The sequence below is a fragment of the Strigops habroptila genome, chromosome 1 (genome assembly GCF_004027225.2).
Source record: "Strigops habroptila isolate Jane chromosome 1, bStrHab1.2.pri, whole genome shotgun sequence".
Lineage (NCBI taxonomy): Eukaryota > Metazoa > Chordata > Aves > Psittaciformes > Psittacidae > Strigops > Strigops habroptila.
In genome coordinates this window covers 27,369,941-27,389,905 of record NC_044277.2, presented here as the reverse complement: position 1 = coordinate 27,389,905, position 19,965 = coordinate 27,369,941, and the positions used below count along the sequence as shown (strand labels likewise).

Here is a 19,965-nt window from a genome sequence, read left to right as displayed (position 1 = left end):
GTATCTTTAAAGATGGTAAGAGGAACTCTTCTTATGATATCATATAAGTTGCTATGATTTAGTGAGTTTCACTCTGATCTATCTTCTCTATATAAAAATACTATATACATCCCCATATAAATCTTCTCAGGTGCAGATTCCCAAGTGAGAGGTCTTGTCCTACCTTTCTCTCAAGGGGGACTGTCTACTTATGGTTAACCTCAAAGCAAAATGAACTTAATAAACACATTTATCAAAATCATTGTAGTTACCCTTAAGTCTGTATTTAGTTATTTATTAGCCTTGCTATATAGGTAAGCTAGAAGGGGAGCTTTTATCCTCCAGATGGCTTGGGGACATGAAATATGACCAAATTAATCTTAGGCTCTGTCTATTGCAGCTTCTCAACCTTTTTCCTGTACCTCGCCAATACAAAGTGTTTGCAACCTCTCAAACCTGCAAGTGTATTTCCATGCTGCTTTCCAGTGCTGATGGGTACAAGCAACAGTTGAGCAAGTTTGCTGCAACTATGTTGGAAACCTCCATGGTCCATGATGCTTCTTGGCTGACTCCCAAATATTTAGCTTGGGGTATTATTTAGCTTGAGGTATGTAGTTTGAGGTAGCATTTAGCTCGAGGTAGATAGAGTTGCAACAGTGATGACAGGGACTGACAAAGCCAAGGGAGACTGTAGTGAAGCTGGCATTTGAAAGAAAAACTTTAGCATTCAACACAGGTGTAGAGACAATGCCAACTAACACAACCATACCGATAGCTAACTCTCCATCATCTGAAAAACAGCTGTTTTCCTGGCCGAACTATCACCTGCTAAGTTGCCTAATATGAGAAACACACTTGGTGTAAGGCTCCCTGCACGAAGGAGAATCGACTGGACAATGTCAAACCCGAATTTGACCGAAAAGTCAGGAATGGCCTGATTTGGGGCTGGCAGAGGCTAGCTTTGTGTAACAGCATGATTTCGCAGGCTATGAGGCATGCTTTACAGGCAGATACAGTGCCTTTCGGCGCTGTTAAACGGAGTACTGGTAAGCGCAGTAAAGTCGCACCCCTGAAGCCCATCTGCCCTGTGAGCTCGCCCAGGACCATCCGGGCGCACTTCCCGCCTGGGACACTGCCCGCGGACGGGGAAAACCTGGCGGGCTGGGTGTTGCGTTCCGTTTGGCTGGCTCCCCGTGCTTGTCCAGCAGCCTAGCTCTGCACGCAGCCGGCCCTCCGCCGCAGCCAGGCTCCACGTCCATCCGCCGCCCTCTCGCTCCTAGTGCACCCTTCTCACCGCCGGGGCGTGCCTTTGTGCGGGGGGTGAAGGCGGCCGCTGAGCCCCTCGGGCATCCCTCTGCCTCGTCCTGGGGGCAGGAAATGTCCCTTCCCGTCCCCAGCCCTGCCCGCCCCACAGCCGCCCGCCGCCGCCCTCCCCCTGCCCACCCCCCAGGGGAGGACGCGGAGCCGCGGCTCCTTATAAAAAGTCCCCCGAGGCGGGCGGGCGGGGGGAGAGCACCGCGCTGCCGGGGCTGCTGCCGAGCGTGAGGGACGGGGCGAGGGCAGCGGCACCATGGCCCAGGTCGTGTGGGGCTACGATAGCGACAACGGTGAGTGGGGCGCGGGGCCGCCGTGCCGGGGCTGAGCCGGGAGACATTTCCCTGCCTTCCTCCTCAGGACCCGAGCGCTGGCATGAAAACTACCCCCTGGCCAAGGGAGACAAGCAGTCGCCCATTGAGATCAACAGCAAAGACGTGAGGCACGACAGTTCTCTCTCCTCTTGGCATGCCAGTTACGATCCCGGGGCAGCGAAAACCATCCTGAACAACGGGCGCACCTGCCGAGTCGTTTTTGATGACACTTTCGATCGATCAGGTTGGTTTTTTGTTTGGCTTTTGGGGGACTGTTGTTAGGAACTGAGCAAAGCGTTGGGAATCAAAACGCATCCTGTGGTACCTGGTCTATGCAGGCTAGCAAAGAAGAGTCATTTGCGAACCTAAAGTACTTTATTCGGGTGGATCCGGCCGTTTTTAGGTCCGCTGTAGATGGGACACAGAGGCTGGAGCTGCAGGGTCATTCCTGAGATTTGGATTCTGCTGGAAGGTGGACTTCTCCCCAGATCACCTCCTTCAACATGGACACCGCATCCTCAGCTTTTGTGTAAGGGGAGAGAGCCCCCCTCATACGAACATACCTCAGGCTGTGGTTCAGGTAGCCCAAGGTTTCATATAAAAGTGTTTCTCCACCAAAGTTTGTATTTTAATAGTCATGATTATATACAGAACCCAATCGCAGGTTCTGTATACAATCCTAGAGGTGTTCAGTGTGTGCTCTGATGCACTTCATAAACAAAAACCTCATATATACATTTCCAGTGACTGTGATTTTGATTTTTTTCTGTTTGTACAGAAATTCTTCAGATACTCCACAACCTGAAAAAGCTATGAAAATAACATTTATGAAAATAGCATTTCCTAGGTTCTGGAAAGCTTTGAAATGGCTTTGTTAGGTAATTGAGAGACAGCAGCCTCACATCTTTAACTTAAATAGTTCAAAAACTGATTCCAGAGCTATATCAGTGTGTAGCTCTGAATGCAGACAGGCAACAACTGTCAAAATTAATAATAAATTCACAATAAGATATAATACAAAGACCTCTGAAGTGCATGCAGTATTGATCAGTCCTTTATCAAGAAGGAAAACAAATCTAATTAATGGGAAACAGAGTTACTTTCCATTGTGTTTTCCTACATCTGCTTTGATGGCATTTGTATTGGGATTTTGTTCCTAGTAAGCTATATAATTAATTCAATATATATGCAGTACATTGAAAGATCTCCATCTCTCTTATCTTGATAAGCTCATTGTTTCCTTGGACTCCTACCATTACAGCTACCTCATATTGTTCCATGTCTCGCAGATGGACTACGTAGGACATGGACCATCTCTTTGTTATGTATTTGTAAGGTGCTTTAGTATTTATTACGGCAGTTTCTGCACTGTGGCCTCAGACAAATCATAAATTGTACTCTTGTTACAACACAGAATGCTCTTCCACAAGCACTGCTTAAAATCGGTGCCATAGCTGAAAGCATGGGAGGTAAATCGATGATGAACCTTTTCACATGGTGGTTCTGCTCTGTCTTCTTTGCAGCTTCCTAAAGGCTGAGATGTTTAGGCAGAGGCAGCTCAAGAACACGTCTGCCTAGGAAACTGTTTTGGAGAAAGACCATAATTTGGCCAAGCAGAGTGCAGCCCCTCCTCTAAATCATCTTTACTCCGTTTCTTCCCTGCCTTTCTCCTCTCCATCACATCTTGTCATTCCTCTGGACATTCAGTGTACACAATCACTCCCTGCTGCTGTTACTAACTTTCTGCAGCCTGCTGGACAGTAGTTTAGGAATCAAGCCTTTCATAGAGATATGTCTGCTTGGAATCAAATACAGTGTTTGACAGCTCTGAAAAACCACATGAGAAACCATTTAATGAACATTTTATTACCTTTTGTGGTGGCAGCAGCTGAGGCTAGGTAGCCACACACCTGGTTTTAATTGGAAAAAGAAATCTAGCTTGAAGATACCCTTTTTTGATCTAATCAAATGGAAAATTTTGAATGTTAAGATTTATTTTTACGGTAGAGGGATCTGTATACTGTTATGAAATGCTGTTTCCAAGTCCTTCACAATATGAGCTCTGGAAAGGCCCACCTCTAAGAAACAACTGCTAAATGAGGTTCCAACTCTGATACTGATTTAGCTTTTCAATGTAACTAGATCACATAAATTCAGCTCCTGAAAGTTCCTGCCCCCCATTGATTCCAGTGTGAAATGGCAAGTAAATACTTGTGAGGATTTGGGCTTTGACAAACATATGGTGTCAAGAATTAATTTGAAACCACTGGGGGCAAGAGGATTTAAATATTACTTCATTCTTAACTTTGAACTTCAAAGCTATTGGTAGACATTCAAACTTGAGTGCTATTTAAACAAGGTCTTCTGGCACTGCAGTTGTGAATTGCATTACCAGCTTTCTGTGTAAGGAAAATGTCTCATTCCTGCCTTAGGTAAGGAATGAAAAATATATTTGACAGCTTATCCTCTAAGCAGTCCCTGCTTTAAAGAATCCCCAAACTAAAAGAGCAGGTATGAGGTTTTGAAAGTCAGAGTTAATGTCTGGTGTCAGACTGATGCATGGTCAGCATTATTTGGCTAAGAACAGCAGACATACTAGCTTCTTAAGTTGTTTCATTAGTGGCAACATAAATGTGGACTATAGCTTTTACTTGGTCAAGAACACTTTTCTAACTAGACTTTCTTCTCTTCCCTCAGTTTTAAGAAATAGTTTTTTTTTTTTGTTTGTTTGTTTTTTTTTTTTTTTTTGTTGTTTTTCTTTTAGAAGCAGCAAACTATGCTGCAACTCTTGTTTAGTTGTCTGAACTGTGAAAGGTATGCCAGTCAGGGACTAGAGGTATGCTTCAAAGCACCTTTGGGTTAATTTCACAGTCCTATTCCAAACCATTTCACAACAGACCATTTCTTGACAAGAATCAGCTTGAATGCCTTCCTTCTCTCTCCACATCAGGAACTATAGTACTTGCTACAATAAAAGGGGCTTGTTGCACAGCTGGAGTTTGGTCCTGTGCTTGACTCACAGCAGCTTTCACAGTTTCCACATCACACGGGACTCCTCCTGAGTGATAACAGAATTCAGCCCCTATCTTGTAAACTGGTGAGTGTTGTGGCCCCCACTGCAATCAGCTGCATTTCCAAGAGGTGCTCCACACTTTTGAAGTACAGGTCCCTGCACAGTGAACGTGTATGCCAGCGTTCTGTAGGCTACTGCTGATGTGGATTATCTGTCGCAGTGCTGAGAGGCGGGCCGCTCACGGGAGCCTACAGGCTGCGTCAGCTTCACCTGCACTGGGGTTCCTCTGATGACCATGGCTCTGAACATGTTATAGATGGGGTGAAATATGCAGCAGAGGTAGGACTTCCATTTGATAGTAGTGTTCAGTACTAACTGGAGCCTGACTGTTTGTACATATGATCAGATTAACCATTCTCCCTTTTGCGAGTATTTAGCTATGAATTTTTCTCTAAAAATCTATGAAACTTGTGAATATTCATCAGCATGCAGTGGGATAAGTTGCATCTGCCAACAAATGTATCTTTGCAAGTATATACTAGCATGGAATTTGCTTCTTCAAGCAAGAGTTTTTGCTGGTTTAAAACATTTTAGAATGTTTTAAAAATATTTGAGGCAAAGTGATCTGTTATTTCCAAATAGGAAGATCTGTTTTCTCCTGGCGTTTTTTGGCTTTTGGCTGTTTCTGGTATAGCTTGAATGACTAAGTTATTTTCAGAAAGGATTACTAATGAATAGAAAAACTCACTAAAAGCACATTTGATAAACTGACATTCAAAATTAGATCCGCGTTAAAATGGATTCAGAATGGTAAAGAGTATCTTCCAGTTTCTGAACATCTGTGCTTTGAAATCTCTGTGTTTATTTTCAGGAACTGTGGACAGTGTTTGTTTTTTAATGTAAGCTACTGCACTTTTGCAGTCCAAATTTGCTAAAAGTAGTGGTTTTTCTAGGCTCTGAAGACTTCTTCGGGCAATAAATATAGGTGAATTCACTATTGATGTTACTGAATTACTAGCAAATGTTACTCCCTTCCTCCATCTTATTTAAGAATAGGCTCAACATATATGCTTACTCCCACAAGAAGTCTGCAGTAGTGTTTTCCTGCCTTCCACCTCTACCCTCAAGGTGCAGAGCAGGTGCTTTGCCCACCTATCACAGGAGAAAATTTGTGCATGCATTTTGCAGGGTCAGTGTGCACAAACATTGCAGAGATGACTGTGGGTGATGGTTTGGGCAGGAAGGGGCTCCCATTCTTTGGCCACAGCCAAACTGTGTTTGCATTCTACTTTCTGTGGCCAACTAAACAGACAAATTCTGCTTCCTCAAATTATTTCTTTGCTAGTTCAACAAAGACTTATTAGATTACTTTTGCTTGCAGTACTCAGATAGGTATTGGCAGGAGAAGAAAGCCTGGAATGTAAGAAATTTTGCTAGCATGCAACCAAAGACATACGGCTGTTCCACCTTTATCCTAAGCAATGATATCCTTATCCTCAAGAGAAAAGAAACAGAAATCAATACATTAATTTATATTCAGGGCAAAAGACTTTGTTGTTATTTTAAATGAACATTACTGTGCATTAAAAAAAAAAAAAGGTTAAAAATTTGCATTCAAAATATGCACCAAACTCCATTTGGCTTTGGTTTGGTTTGGGTTTTTTTTGTATGGTGCTATGTTCCAGATGCCACTTATTTTGAGATTCCACACTGCTGGTTGCAGCAGTTGTAGCTATATGCAGGAGCCAAAGGTTTTTCTAGAAGGAGAAGTAAAAGCTTGAAACGTATCCTGAAATACAGCTTTGTTCACAGAGGAAATGGGAAAAAAATGGCAGGTTACTATATCCACTCCTTTCCAGTACAATGTGCCTATAGTAGTAAGAGATACAAAACAATAATGAGTGCACTGCATACAATCCAGTGTATGCAAACCCTTGAGCTGACATCTGCATAACCTGAAGATCTAAAAATCTACTTGAGGTGAAGTGCATGTCAGGAGGTGGTTTATGCACTGCATGTGCGCATGCCATGTGCTTGGGTTAAATTGTTTGTAGTTGCATTGTAGTTGCATTGTCTGATTAATTTTTAAATGTATTGTGCGGAAAACACCATTTGCTTTCTTTTATGCTTCAATTAAATGTAAAGTGATGCTTTATGGGAAATGAAATCATATGGAAACATGGGAACAACAGTAGGAAATACATACATTTTTCTTTTTCATGTCCATTCCTTTACTTACTGTGTACTGGAAATTTTTCTTAGTTTAATTTAAAAGCTTGTAAGATTATGATGTTGGCAATTTCTTGAATTAATAACTGAGGTTTCATTTATTTTTAGTTACATATGGTGCACTGGAATCCAAAACATGGTAATTTTGCTGGAGCTTTGAAACAACCTGATGGTGTGGCTGTTGTGGGCATTTTTCTGAAAGTAAGTCGCAAATATTTAGTCTTTATGTATTTTTATCTCTCTCTAGTGCCAGGGAAAATGATCCTATCATTTTTCCCTGCACTGTATCATTCTACAGGAAAACATTCAAAGTGATGTACAGACTGAAATCACATATGCTCTAACTCATTCAGAGCCAACTTCTGACACCATCCGTGACACCAGTGGCACATATCGTGGGTGGTATTGAACAAGTCACACAACTTCAAGCCTGGGACACTTGCTAACTTTGCCCCTGATAGCTGACCAGCTCTTTGTTGTGGCGTGTAGACTGAGGAGGACAGTCTGCACAGGAAGAGTGTTTCCTCCTGCCCTTTGTCTGCTAGCAGGTATTATGTCTGCCTGTCAGCAAGGTTATGTTGACTGATTCCCTTCCTTGGTGTCTTGCTGATCCCCACATAAGCTGGGAATCAAAAGGAGTTCAACAAACCTGCTCCAAAAAGAAAGAATTGGTGATAAAAGTTCACTGAAGATTTTAACCTTGAAATACAACAGCTTTATAACAAAATAATGGAAAATACGTGCCAATATTTTCCAATTGTTTTTCCTAGTATCAATGTGCAGGTGGCCTAGGACACTGAGAAACGCTAACAGGCAGATAACCTAATAGTGATAAATTATGCAAACTTCAGCTATGTCACTTTATATGCAGGTGGGCATTTCAGCTTGAACACAGTGTCAAAGAATAGCTCTCCTTATATTGTTTCATCACTAGTAAGCTGCATTTATACAAGCAATAGCAACTGGATGTAATTAATTTTGCCACAGCGTCCCTGGACAGGCTAGATCCAATTAATTTTAATTCTGTTACATTGTGAGCAAGCTTGACCTTTTTTCTTGTGGTTGGTTTAAACTGAAGGTCAGCACCGGTCCAGATTTTTCCCTATGATTATGTCCTTCAATTATTCTTCCGTTGTCATTTCTTCTGGTCTATTTTAGGCTAAAACATTATCTTGTAAAACACAACTTAGAAAGCATAACATTATCTTCCTATTAACCATGCTAAGGTCAGCTAAAAGGTCTAGAAAAGTACGTAGTATCACTATATCTTGTCTGGCCTTCTTGCTCTTTGGTGTAGGAGCTGTTGTTTTGTTCTGGGTTTGTCGTGTTCTACAACTGCATTTTTGGATATTGCTAAAACAGAGATTGAACCATCTCCTGAAGAATTGAATTTAATCTATTTTGGAACAAGACATGGCAATAACAGCATGTCTTCTGCATACTGTCTAGTCGTCTGGGATGCAGAACTGTGTCAAAGCTTTTGAAGGTGCTGAATGTCATGAATGCAAACAATAAAGTGACCCCACAGCTTGAGGAGGTCATGATATGAATCTCATCATGTCTTACATGAAGTCTGATGTGACTGCATATATGCTGCAGTGTTTGAAGTGTCTGCAAGAACTCCAGCTCCTTAGACTATCAACACTTTGCTGAGTTCTGATATATCTCACACTGGTTGTGGGTTGCTTTCAAACCAGGAGCCAAGGGCTAGGCATTGGAGGATGTAGATGATACTGTCTGAGCACGCAGTATGTTCCCCAGACTGTGGGAGATGCCTTGTAGAGTCTTTCAACACATTCTTGAATTGCAAAGCCAGTTACTTGAGTCTGCTATTCCGGATGTGCTTTTAACACACATAATTTTGTGTCAGTCTGTACTGCTGGTAACCTGACAGATGGGATGTACTGAATTTCTTTCAAACACTGTGGAACATGATGAAAAAAATACAGTACTTGTGCTTTGCATTACAGGTTGGAAAAACTCCCAAACCAGAGATGAAGAGAATTCTTGAAGAAATTGATAACATTAAGACCAAGGTATCAAAACATTTTTTGTGATATAATGTAGTTGAAAAGCAGAACAAGCAGAAATCAGAAATTCAGATTCACTTTTTGTCATCATTCTGATACCTAACAGTAGCACGAGAGGCGTTATATTGGACTGAGGAGCAGGACACTTACTTTAGTAAACATGTAACTCCTCGCTTCTGTAAGTATTCTTATTGTAGAGGATTTTCTATCAATCCTTGCATGCACAATTGATAATCTTATTGATACTGCTTTGTAAAAACATGCTAGTGTTCAAGTATCAGGAAGAAATTAAAAGCTTTTTTAGTATGAGTAGCCAAAACAAATGCATAATTGTGTCAGAAATTTAGTTAGGCTGAAGAAACTGGTAGGAATGATGGAGCCAGCTCCCAGTCAGTATAAGGGAGATTAAAAACTTTATTAGTTTTAACATGGAACTGAATTCAGTTATAAAACGGATTACACAGTACAGTTTCTTCACCAGCCCTAGGTTCTCTCTTCCTATGATATCAGCACAAACAGTATTGCAAACCTATTCTAAACTGTTTTCCAGTTTAATTAATGATCTAAGACCACAGTCCATACCTATTACATAGACACAACTGCAGAAAGGAGTTCTTTGCAGAGAATTGTGATACTGCATCTATTGTTATTTAACATGGCAGGGGGTTGGAACTAGGTGATCTCAGAAGTCCCTTCCAACACAAACCATTCTATGATTCTGTGATTCTGATTATTATTTAACATAAACCTAACTTCTAGGTATACTTAAGCAATTCTACTTCACGATAAGCTTTATGATTCTAATGATGCTAAAAGTTCGGTTTTTACTTGACATTGAACATACCACCAGAACTGAATTTTAGAAATTTTGTAAGCATTTTCTTCCAAATTTAGCAGAATTTCTTGCATTTAATTTATGTATGTATGTACTGCCATTGATATGCAGGTCTGAGCCTGAAATCTCTTCTCCCCTCACTCAGTCATACTCACTTTATTTTTCAACCTTTTCTTAGTCTTCAGATACAATTCAGGTCTTTCTGCTGATGGAACTGAAGGTCATTTTTTTTGCTCTACCCATTGCTTCTCCTGCTGTGTCAATGATACCTGTCTTGATACAGATGCTGCTTTCTCTTGCAATCCCTGTATCATTTTTTGGTCATTTACATGCAGATGAGCTTTGCCACGGTTAATAAGAAGTTAATCAATCGCCCTATAAAACACTGTGTCATACAATGATGACAAGATGGCAGTGATATTTCCTCCATTAATTCTATCTGAGGCTGCCTACCTGCAGACTTTATGATTTCTAACAGCAGAAAAATAGAAGTCTGATTTCCTACACACAGATATCCTCTGTAGTGGTTCTGAGAAAAGCAGCAGTTAAAGAAAAGCAGAGAAAGATAAGTGCATGTGCATGTTCTTTCCTGTCATCACATATATTTTACCAAAATCACCTATTTTTCAGGAAAGATTAATGGATGGTATCACTGGTGTATTTATTGCACATGCAGTTTCAATTGCTATCATGCATTACAGGCAGAGGAGTTTCTTGGACACTATTTACTGAAAAAGCACAATTTCGCGAAGTTATTTGCAAATTCATTGAACTTACACTATTATTTTTTCAGGAAGATAATTTTGGAGACTTGATGTTATTCTTTCTACCCATGTTTTGTACAAAGATGTGTGGGAAAGATTTCAGCGCCTCCCATTGCACTTTCTAGAGTAATACTCCGTTCCGTCTAGAGAAGATTCTCCATGATAGGAGAAGGAATTTGGAATAATAGATTTTGCGTTCCAGAACTGCACCCTAAATACCCGTAGAGAAGTGAACTTTCTTGTTTAGCTCTTGTTGCCCTGAGGGGACCAGGAAGTCTCATCACAGTCCTGTGGACATAATCCTATTTGGTGGAAAACAAAAGTTTCTCAGGACATGTTGTCTGGTGTCTGCTGTTCTCCCTTGCCTGGTGATAATCACCTTTAGTTGTAAGACATTTGTAAGACATTCAGGATCCAGCACTCTTCCAGGAACTATTTTATTTTTTCACATTAAGTGTAATAGTGCCAACAAAAAGATTGAGAGTGTCACCATGGCATTGTAATTGGAGCAGAATTTTGGGAGGAGAGAAATGCAGATTTATATTCTTTCACATAGAGAAGACTGTAATGAATACAGGCTAAATGCCTGGCCACTGTTCTATTGGATAAAAAGTGTACAAGTACCTGCAGCCACAGCCTTGAACTTTTATCACAAGTGACCCAAAATAAAACAAAAAATTGATAATTTGAATAAAAAAATGTAACAGTGAATTTGCTTTGGTCCCACACAATTCAGTTTGTAATTTCTTTTAATTTATTAATGGAAATGAAATGTCAGCTATTATTAATTAGAGGGCAAATGCTTGACAGGAAGAAAAGGAGATTGATCTCTTGCATGAATCTTGATATTTAATTACTTCCTTTATAATAACATAGATACTGATGTCTTAAGAAGCACATCCCTAGAGTTACTACAGAGAATTATTTTTTGTTTCTCTAAGGGGAAAGAGGCTCCTTTTCAGCACTTTGATCCCTCAATTCTTTTCCCCAAATCTCGGGACTACTGGACATACCATGGTTCGTTCACCACACCGCCCTGTGAGGAGTGTATCACTTGGATTCTCTTGAGGGAGCCAATTGAAGTCAGCGCAGACCAGGTAAACTCCAGCTAGTTCTGCTACTCCTTTACCAGTTCTCATCAGTGTCTCAGTATTTCAGAGTGATGATTTGCAAGCGCTGTGTTACCTTGCATTTTCTGATAAGGAAAGCTTTAGTTGAGGACTGTGAGAAATTTACTGCAGAATTGAGTGCTGAAATGGTCTGTAAAACTGACCTTGAGAATCAGGGTCCCTTCCTAGGCATCTCCTGGAATAGCTTCAGCAGCAGCGTTCTTGGGATCCTGAAAACTTGTGTAGGCAGACGTGTCCCTGAGCCACAAAATTCAGCCGTCACAGCAGCCTCAGTTCATTCTCTGTTTCAGCACTAAGTGGCAAGTGAGACTAACATTTAGCTGGTTTCCCAGTTTAAGAAGTTGCTGGTCCACATCTTGACTTCCTAAAACCTGTCAATCAGAAGGATCAAACTAGCTAGAACCTGCAAACCTGAATGTTATTACAAATTAATGGACTAATTGTATTCATATAGCTCAAATGTGCATTTACACAGGAAAAATAATAGAGAGCCAGTCTGGATAAGGTGACCTTCTTTTAGCTCTTGCATTAAAACATTTGGTTATTTATACTATTTTCTGCTTTAACAGTACGAGCCAGGGTATAGCCTTTTTCCTAATTTGGCTGGTTTTAGAACCAATTAGATTTATTTTGCATTCTGATAAAAGAGTAACAATTAACAAAGTAACACTGAATTTAAATTAATTTGGAGAACAATGGCTAAGTGCTGAATTCATGATTGAACTTAGTAATCCAGTTGGCGTATGTTTCTATGCCTTACAGAACAAAATAAGAACTTCTGCTTTTCATATCTACTTGCATAGACTTAGATGTGCATCCTCCTTCATGGATAGCTGTATTTTCATAAGTGGTTTGACTGCAGTCCAGCTCCAGCAGGGCCATCAGAGGCCTTTACTCTTCTTCCACATTGTGAGTGTCAGTCCACAAATCCAAAAGAGGTCCAGACAAGGGTCAGATGATGCACTGTTCTGTGGATGAAGAGTGTAAAGATCCACACGAACAGTGCTAGCTGGTGGGCTGCAGGGATCTCTACCAATAGTATCTACCAGTAAGCTTGACATATTATATAAGAAAACTCTTTTTCTGTCCTTTTCTGTTTGTTCTAAGCATCAAGATCAACTCTATTTCCAGGTGAATTCACATAGATGCTTTACTTTTTCTTCCTTGCAGATGGCAAAGCTCCGTAGCCTTTCCAAGAATCCTGAGAACGAACCTGTGAATCCACTAGTTGATAACTGGCGCCCACCCCAGCCTGTGAAGGGCAGGATAGTGAGAGCCTCATTCAAGTGAAGGAAATCTCAAGGCTCACTCTGCTCAACCTGAGTGAGAAAATCCCTTCATCCCAAAGTGTAGTTAGTTTTTGCTGTCTACTGCTTTTCCTCTGGATCCAGATCTGTGTTTCTCAGCTTGAAATTCTTAGTGGTAAAACTGAATCTCATTTTGAAAGCAGAAAAAATACTGTATGCAAATACTAACCTTAATAAGGAAATGCAAGATATACGTGATTCTTGACCATAAATGCTGAGGCATTTGTGATAGTGTCACTTCTCTGCCATGTGGTCTTGGAAGAACAATGGGCTCAGATTCAATATTTAAAATTAATTTAAAAGGAAATGTAGTAAAGGCAGAAAAATGAACCAGTGGTTCAGGAAAGCAGAAGTAACAGTGGGTGAACAGGAGGTGGAATGCTTGCTCCTACACCATCTGCAGTAGCGATCTTCCTCAGATATCCCACCTCTAGTGCAAACATCCAAAGGATATTTCCTCTTGAACATACCAGATTTTTCCTTCCCTCTTTTGTTTGTAGTTTGTTATCCGAGATTACATTAGTATTCTGAGGATACAATCAGGCATATTCAGTATCTGTGTGTGAAGAAGACAAGATACCTTGTTGTCATTTCAGCATTTACTGGTTTTGCCATGTCCTCCTGCTGCCCATTGGTTTCTTCTTTCACTGCTGCTGTTACTTCACTCATCCAGCTGTAGAGTGCTGCTGGTGTCATAGTGCCTTGTATAGCACCTTTAGTATTGCTGAGGGGAAAGTAGCTTTCTTCTGCTGCTCTATGTTACCTCCCAGGATGATGGATTTTTAGTTTTGATGCTGTACCTGTTTATTTTTTCATTTTTGACATCTTGGGATGCATATTAATGATTTAACCTATTAGGGATTTTGTTGCGTATGGAAAGGGTTTTTGTGGATGACTCACATGTTTCATCTGTCTTCCCCACTACTGAAAAGTCCAGGTTAACTCACCTCAGTGTTTGTTCATTGTGACTCTGTGGTTAGAGACTCATAAATGGAGTCTGTTTAGCTCTGTTACTTTCTGGGGAGACACATCAGCTCATATGTACGATCTGAACAAGGAATCACTGGCAGACAGAAACTTCTAAATCATCTTCCCCTGTCCTTCATCATGTGAAATCTATCACTGCAGCATGCTTCCTTAAGAGCATAACACAAGTACCATATAGGTTGAACCCATGTGCAGACGATGTGAGTAAAGATCTGCTGCATTGTATCAGGGTGAGTATTTGGTATTACACATACAGGGGATTGGGTGGCCAAAGCTGGTGCATAAAGCCTCCTGCAAATGAAGCTTTGGGATTCTCTGTGTTCCTCTAACTAACTCATCAGGAGGTAGCAGAAGGAATGGAGATGTTGCCACAAACATGTTCACAGCAACATTTATAAGGGATATGTCAAAGTCTGAAAAAAGCAGGGTTACAAATGACTAAGTAGGCGTTTTCTAGTTCTCCTTCAATATTGCACTTTGCACCTTTACTAGAAAAATGGTGCTCCCACAGGGAAGTAATGAATGGGTAACATTGGAGAAATTTTGTGGTTATTGCCAGCACAATTCAGTGAGAATTCAGGAATGAAACTGAGAGCAGAGTTTGACCCTTTGTATTCTTGTAGACATGTTCAAAGAATTGCTTAATTCCCACTGAGAAATATTTCAGTTCATTAGAAGTGCATTTTACTCAGTATAAAGCAGTTTCATTTTAAAAACCAAGTTCATGTCATCAGAAACTAAAGTATTGATTGAATCTTTTCTACAAATATTTTGGCATTGGCTTAATGTTATCATAAGATCAGCTTTTGATATTACAAGTGTACCACTTGCAACAGTATTGATTTTAAAAGTCTCTTAGATCTTCTTTAAATATCCAAATCTGTACATGTTCTCAACACCTAAGACTATTTCTACAGAAAGCTCTTAAGCAACAGTTTTTCTACTGTACTATGTCTTCCATGTAAAATTTCTTCTTATACCCATATGCAATTGATCTTGGTATTAAGAAAATTTCAGCACAGATAACTGAGACAAGAGTTTGAGTCTTCCTACCCAACAGCCATTGGCTGTGATGTTTTAATCTCTTGTTATTGGGGCAATTTAAAGTTGCCTGCACTTGAAATAACAGCTTCTGTGTCTTCAGAGAATCAATAAATTGACTTACATAAAAGATTTATTTTTGGGTTTATTTCTAATGCCAAGTGATGATTGAAAGTAACAAGAACTTACTAGAAAATTCTTTTATACATATGCTTGTAATACAAGAGTAGACAGGCACACTAGTAATCGCCTTTTACCTGTTGCAGTTTAGTTTAATATCACATCCTGGTTTCTGTGTATCCAATCTAACAGAGCCTCAAAAATATGAGACATCAAAACAGTATCACTTTTTGTCTCTTTTCAGGTACAAAAAAAGTGTTTATTTCTTGCCTGAACACAAACATTCTCTTACATCTTCCCCAAATCATACATTCATGTCTCATCATGAGTATCACTCCCTTGTATATGAATTTCTGTCTTCTGCAAGAAGCACATGGATCAGTTAGCTGAAGTGTTGCATCATTCTGATTAATATATACTTTTTAAGCACACAAAATAAACTTGTTAAAGTGAAATGATGTCTTATTTGCCCACAAAATCAGATACTTAGTGCACTTTGCTTGATTTGCATGTTTTCTCTGCTGCTTTTTAAAGGCAGAATAGGCAGAAGTTTATCAACTGCTGACATAGTGGTTTTGGTTCCAGCAGGAAACACATGCTTTGTATGTTGGCACAAAAGAAAACACAGTCTGAAATGTGTATTATTCCCTCATGCATTTGCTCTGGATCCATTCTGTCTTCAAACTATAACCACACAAAAACATCAACCTCGTTGCAAATATGCTTTACACTTTTTCACTTGAAGAATAAAGCGTATGTAGTTTTGTTCCGTTGCCTTTCTCGCTTTGATGACTAGGGTAGCTTAGTATTGATTACCTTAGTAACAAACTAAGAATATGTCATGTGGACTCTAATCCTGCTGTCTTGTTTATCTTAGAGAGAAAAAAGCATCTGGGTACTGATGCATTAAAAAAAAAAGGTCAAAATTCCTCTAATCAGAGTTATGCACTAAATCTTTTAACTACTTTAATGTATATAATGGACATATTAATTTCAGCAAGGCAGGAAAATTATTTGAATGAATTGCCACCTATTAGGTTTTGATAGACTCTGAAACCTTCCCACACCTCACAAGAGCCATTACTAGAATATTAAAAGCTTACCCTTACAGTTTCAAAGTTTTTTTATTAACTGAAACAAGTTTTCCACCAGCTGTGGCCATCTTTCAGCTGGGTATAAATTCATAGCTGAACTGTGAATTCGTGGTATGAACCTCGGTACACAGCCAGCTATGGTGATGTATTTCTACTACAAAATGAAAAGAATATGTATTATTTTTACTGTATCTCAAAGAAAGACTCTCCTGGATCTGTTTGCTGGTGTTCATCCACTGAGTAATCAGAGTTAAAGAATGTTCATATTGTCAGTGCACTTATCAAAATAAAACAATATCTATTTTTTCCTGCTGCATTTTGTCCCATGCCTCAGCAAAGGAAGCAGCTACACACCGTGTGTTCCAGCTCATTTATCTGCCTTTCATCCCAATGACTTTTGGCATTTATCTTTGCCAATATTGCAGCACAAAGCAGGTATGAGGAATTATTTTATTTCCAACTCAATTTAATAGAACTTATTTCTCCCCCCCTCCAAAAAAAAAAAAAAAAAAGTACAGCTAATGATGAATTACAGATCAAATCACAATCACCTTTAACATACTTTTTAAAATGCCCTCTTTTCAATTTAGGGCTGCTGTACATGTTGACGTGCAAAAATGTGCAATAAACTGAAATGGACCAGTTCAGGGTTATTTGTAAGGGAAAGACAGAAAGCCTGTAAAGTTTCATGTTACTTAAAACACAAACATATTTGAATACAGATTGAGACCCTGTGATGTTGCTAGGAAAATAAACACCAACAGACTAAAAATTTTAACTTTCTATGTTTGGACTAGACAGCAAAATACTTGATAGAATGTGTAGAACCCACTTAATCCTGTATGTAACAAATGCCAGATTTACTTACCAATTAATCATGAATCCAAGAAGAGATAATGTCTGATACAACTGTAGTTTGGATTTCAATGAAGAAACATTCTTGTCCTTGAAACGAATCTAGCATTGATTATTGCAAGTTGCTTCCATTCAAATTAAAAGAGGAACAGATAAAATTGCGTCTCCAAAGCTTTTAATTTTAAAAATGTAAGTATTTAGTATTTGTGTAAATGCAAATTAAATGAATTGAAAAGTCAAAGGAGTTGTCTCTGCTTCAGAAAAAGATTGGCATAATAAATTGCAACTCTTCTGTTAAGAACTCTGTTTAACAAGATCTCCCTGGAGATGGCCTCCTGCCTTTCTAGGAAAATCCAACAGGATGGAAATGATGATGCCATCAGGTATGCAGAAGAAGTGGCTGCACTACTGAACCGTACCTGGGCTTAGCACAAGCAGGAGCACTTATATAGAATGTTATCTGTACACCTGGGAATTCTAAAGTCTCACTACTGTGCTACTAATTCCCCAAACCCAAGGTTTACATTAACTCATGCTTTTGCAGTTCTGTCATGCCATCAGTAGGCAGAACATGCAGTAGGTGTTAGGAAAAAATAAGCCTTTGGTGAATTTGAGTTGCACACTGTCACACTTCTACTGTTGCTAATATCTTGAAGAAGATCTGTCAGAAAACTGCTGTAGAACTCAAAACGCCTTCCTAGAGTTAAACCAGCTTCCTCACCGAGCTAGATTGGTGAGACCATGGGCCAGTTCTCTCACGTCTGTACAGCAGCAACAATAAAGTTTTACTAGCTTAAGCTTGTTAATTCTTCCAATTCCTCCCAGTATTTTTTTTATTTTTTTAATTTTTTAACTGACATTCCCACTACTAATCCTACCTTTATCCCATAGACAGTGCAAACAAGTGAAGGTCCAGTGCTTCTTACTGGACTTTTAATATTCATTTCCCATAGCCCACACGGTGGAGCCAGTTCCTCCACATTCACGTTTCTGTCACCACTTGCATCTAACTGGACGCCTGAGCTGCCACACAATGAGGAGTCCTCTAGCCTGCAGGAGTAACTAAATAAGCATTGAAACAAATGGAGTTTATCCAAGCTACTCTTAAGCTATGAGATCCTATGTTTAAATAAATGTGGATAGTAATGGACTAGTATCCATCTCCATCTAAAAAGCTTTTATATTTTGCCTGCATGTTTACTCATGCAAAGTCTTTGTACCTAATAAGTGCTTTTGCTTCTATAGGTTGAAGGAAGTCCAACTAATTCCATTCCTAAAGTCCCAAAGAATCCTATCACACGATAAGAGGAACTAAAGATGAAAATTCCCCAGTGATATGCACCAAATTTGTTGCTGATTTGAGCAATCATGAGACTATGACTGCAGGACATGGTGCCCTGCATACTGTCAATAGCCTGTCTGACTAGCTCTTTCAGTCTACATAGCCCTTTTCTCTCTGCACATGATGTCTCAACCATCCTTCATGGTTATAATAATTTCTCCACTGAATTACAAATCAAAGACATTTTGATTAAAGTTCACTTCTTTCAGAGAACAGGAAAGGCTTCTATAGGTACGTAGCAAATAAAAGACAGACTAGGGACAACGTGGGCCCTCTCTGGAAGCTATCGGGAGAAATGGCTACCCTGGAGATGGAGAAGGCTGAGGTTCTTAATGACTTCTTTGCCTCAGTCTTCACTAGCAAATGCTCTGACCACACAACCCAAGTCTTGGAAGGCAGATGCAGTGACTGTGGGAATGAAGACCTTAGGCCCACTGTAGGAGAGGATCAGGTTCGAGACCATCTTAAGAACCTGAATGTGCACAAGTCCATGGGACCTGATGAAATCCATCCACGGGTCCTGAAGGAGCTGGCGAATGAAGTTGCTAAGCCACTGTCCATCATATTTGAAAAATCATGGCAGTCAGGTGAAGTTCCTGATGACTGGAAGAAGGGTAATATGACCCCCATTTTCAAGAAGGGGAAGGTGGAAGACCCGGGGAACTACAGACCAGTCAGCCTCACCTCTGAGCCTGGCAAAATCTCGGAGCAGATTCTCCTGGAAAGCATGCTAAGGCATGTGAAAAACAATGAGGTGGTTGGTGACAGGCAACATGGTTTCACTAAGGGGAAATCCTGCCTGACCAATTTGGTGGCCTTCTATGATGGGGCTACAGAAGTGATGGATAGCGGCAGAGCAGTTGACGTCATCTACCTGGACTTGTGCAAAGCGTTCGACACTGTCCTGCACAACATCCTTGCCTCTAAATTGGAGAGAGACATCAATTTGATAGATGGACCACTTGGTGGATAAAGAACTGGCTCAATGGCCGCACGCAAAGAGTTGTGGTAAACGGCTCAATGTTCAATTGGAAAACAGTAATGAGTGGTGTCCCTCAGGGATCGGTGTTGGGACCGGTCCTGTTCAACATCTTTGTCGGTGACATGGACAGTGGGATTGAGTGCGCCCTCAGCAAGTTTGCCAACGACACCAAGCTGTGTGGTTCGGTTGGTACGCTGGAGGGAAGGGATGCCATCCAGAGGGACCTGGACACGCTCACGAGATGGGCTGATGCCAACCTTATGAAGTTTAACCAAGCCAAGTGCAAGGTCCTACACCTGGGTCAGGGCAATCCCAGGCACAGCTACAGGTTGGGTGGAGAAGAGATTCAGAGCAGCCCTGTGGAGAAGGACTTGGGGGTGTTGGTTGACAAGAAGCTTAACATGAGCCAGCAGTGTGCACTTGCAGCCCAGAAAGCCAACCATATCGTGGGCTGCATTAAAAGAAGCGTGACCAGCAGGTCAAAGGAGGTGATCCTGCCCCTCTACTCTGCTCTCATGAGACCTCACTTGGAGTACTGCATACAGTTCTGGTGTCCTCAACATAAAAAGGACATCGATCTGCTGGAGCAAGTCCAGAGGAGGGCCACGAGGATGATAAGAGGCCTAGAG

General features: G+C 40.5%; 1 protein-coding gene across 2 annotated transcripts; it reads left to right on the top strand.

The window, feature by feature from the left end:
* The first annotated feature begins 1,537 nt into the window (after positions 1 to 1,537).
* Positions 1,538 to 15,715, top strand: LOC115617233 (carbonic anhydrase 3-like). Of its 2 annotated transcripts, XM_030507503.1 has the most exons (7): positions 1,538 to 1,586; positions 1,654 to 1,851; positions 4,841 to 4,959; positions 6,958 to 7,050; positions 8,820 to 8,885; positions 11,420 to 11,575; positions 12,779 to 15,715. In XM_030507503.1, the coding sequence occupies exons 1-7, from the start codon at positions 1,550 to 1,552 to the stop codon at positions 12,896 to 12,898; spliced, it is 789 nt and encodes a 262-aa protein (XP_030363363.1). In that variant the 5' UTR covers positions 1,538 to 1,549; the 3' UTR covers positions 12,899 to 15,715. The 2 variants fall into 2 exon arrangements, with proteins under 2 accessions (XP_030363363.1, XP_030363373.1); XM_030507513.1 differs by lacking the exons at positions 1,538 to 1,586; positions 4,841 to 4,959.
* The last annotated feature ends 4,250 nt before the right edge of the window (positions 15,716 to 19,965 follow it).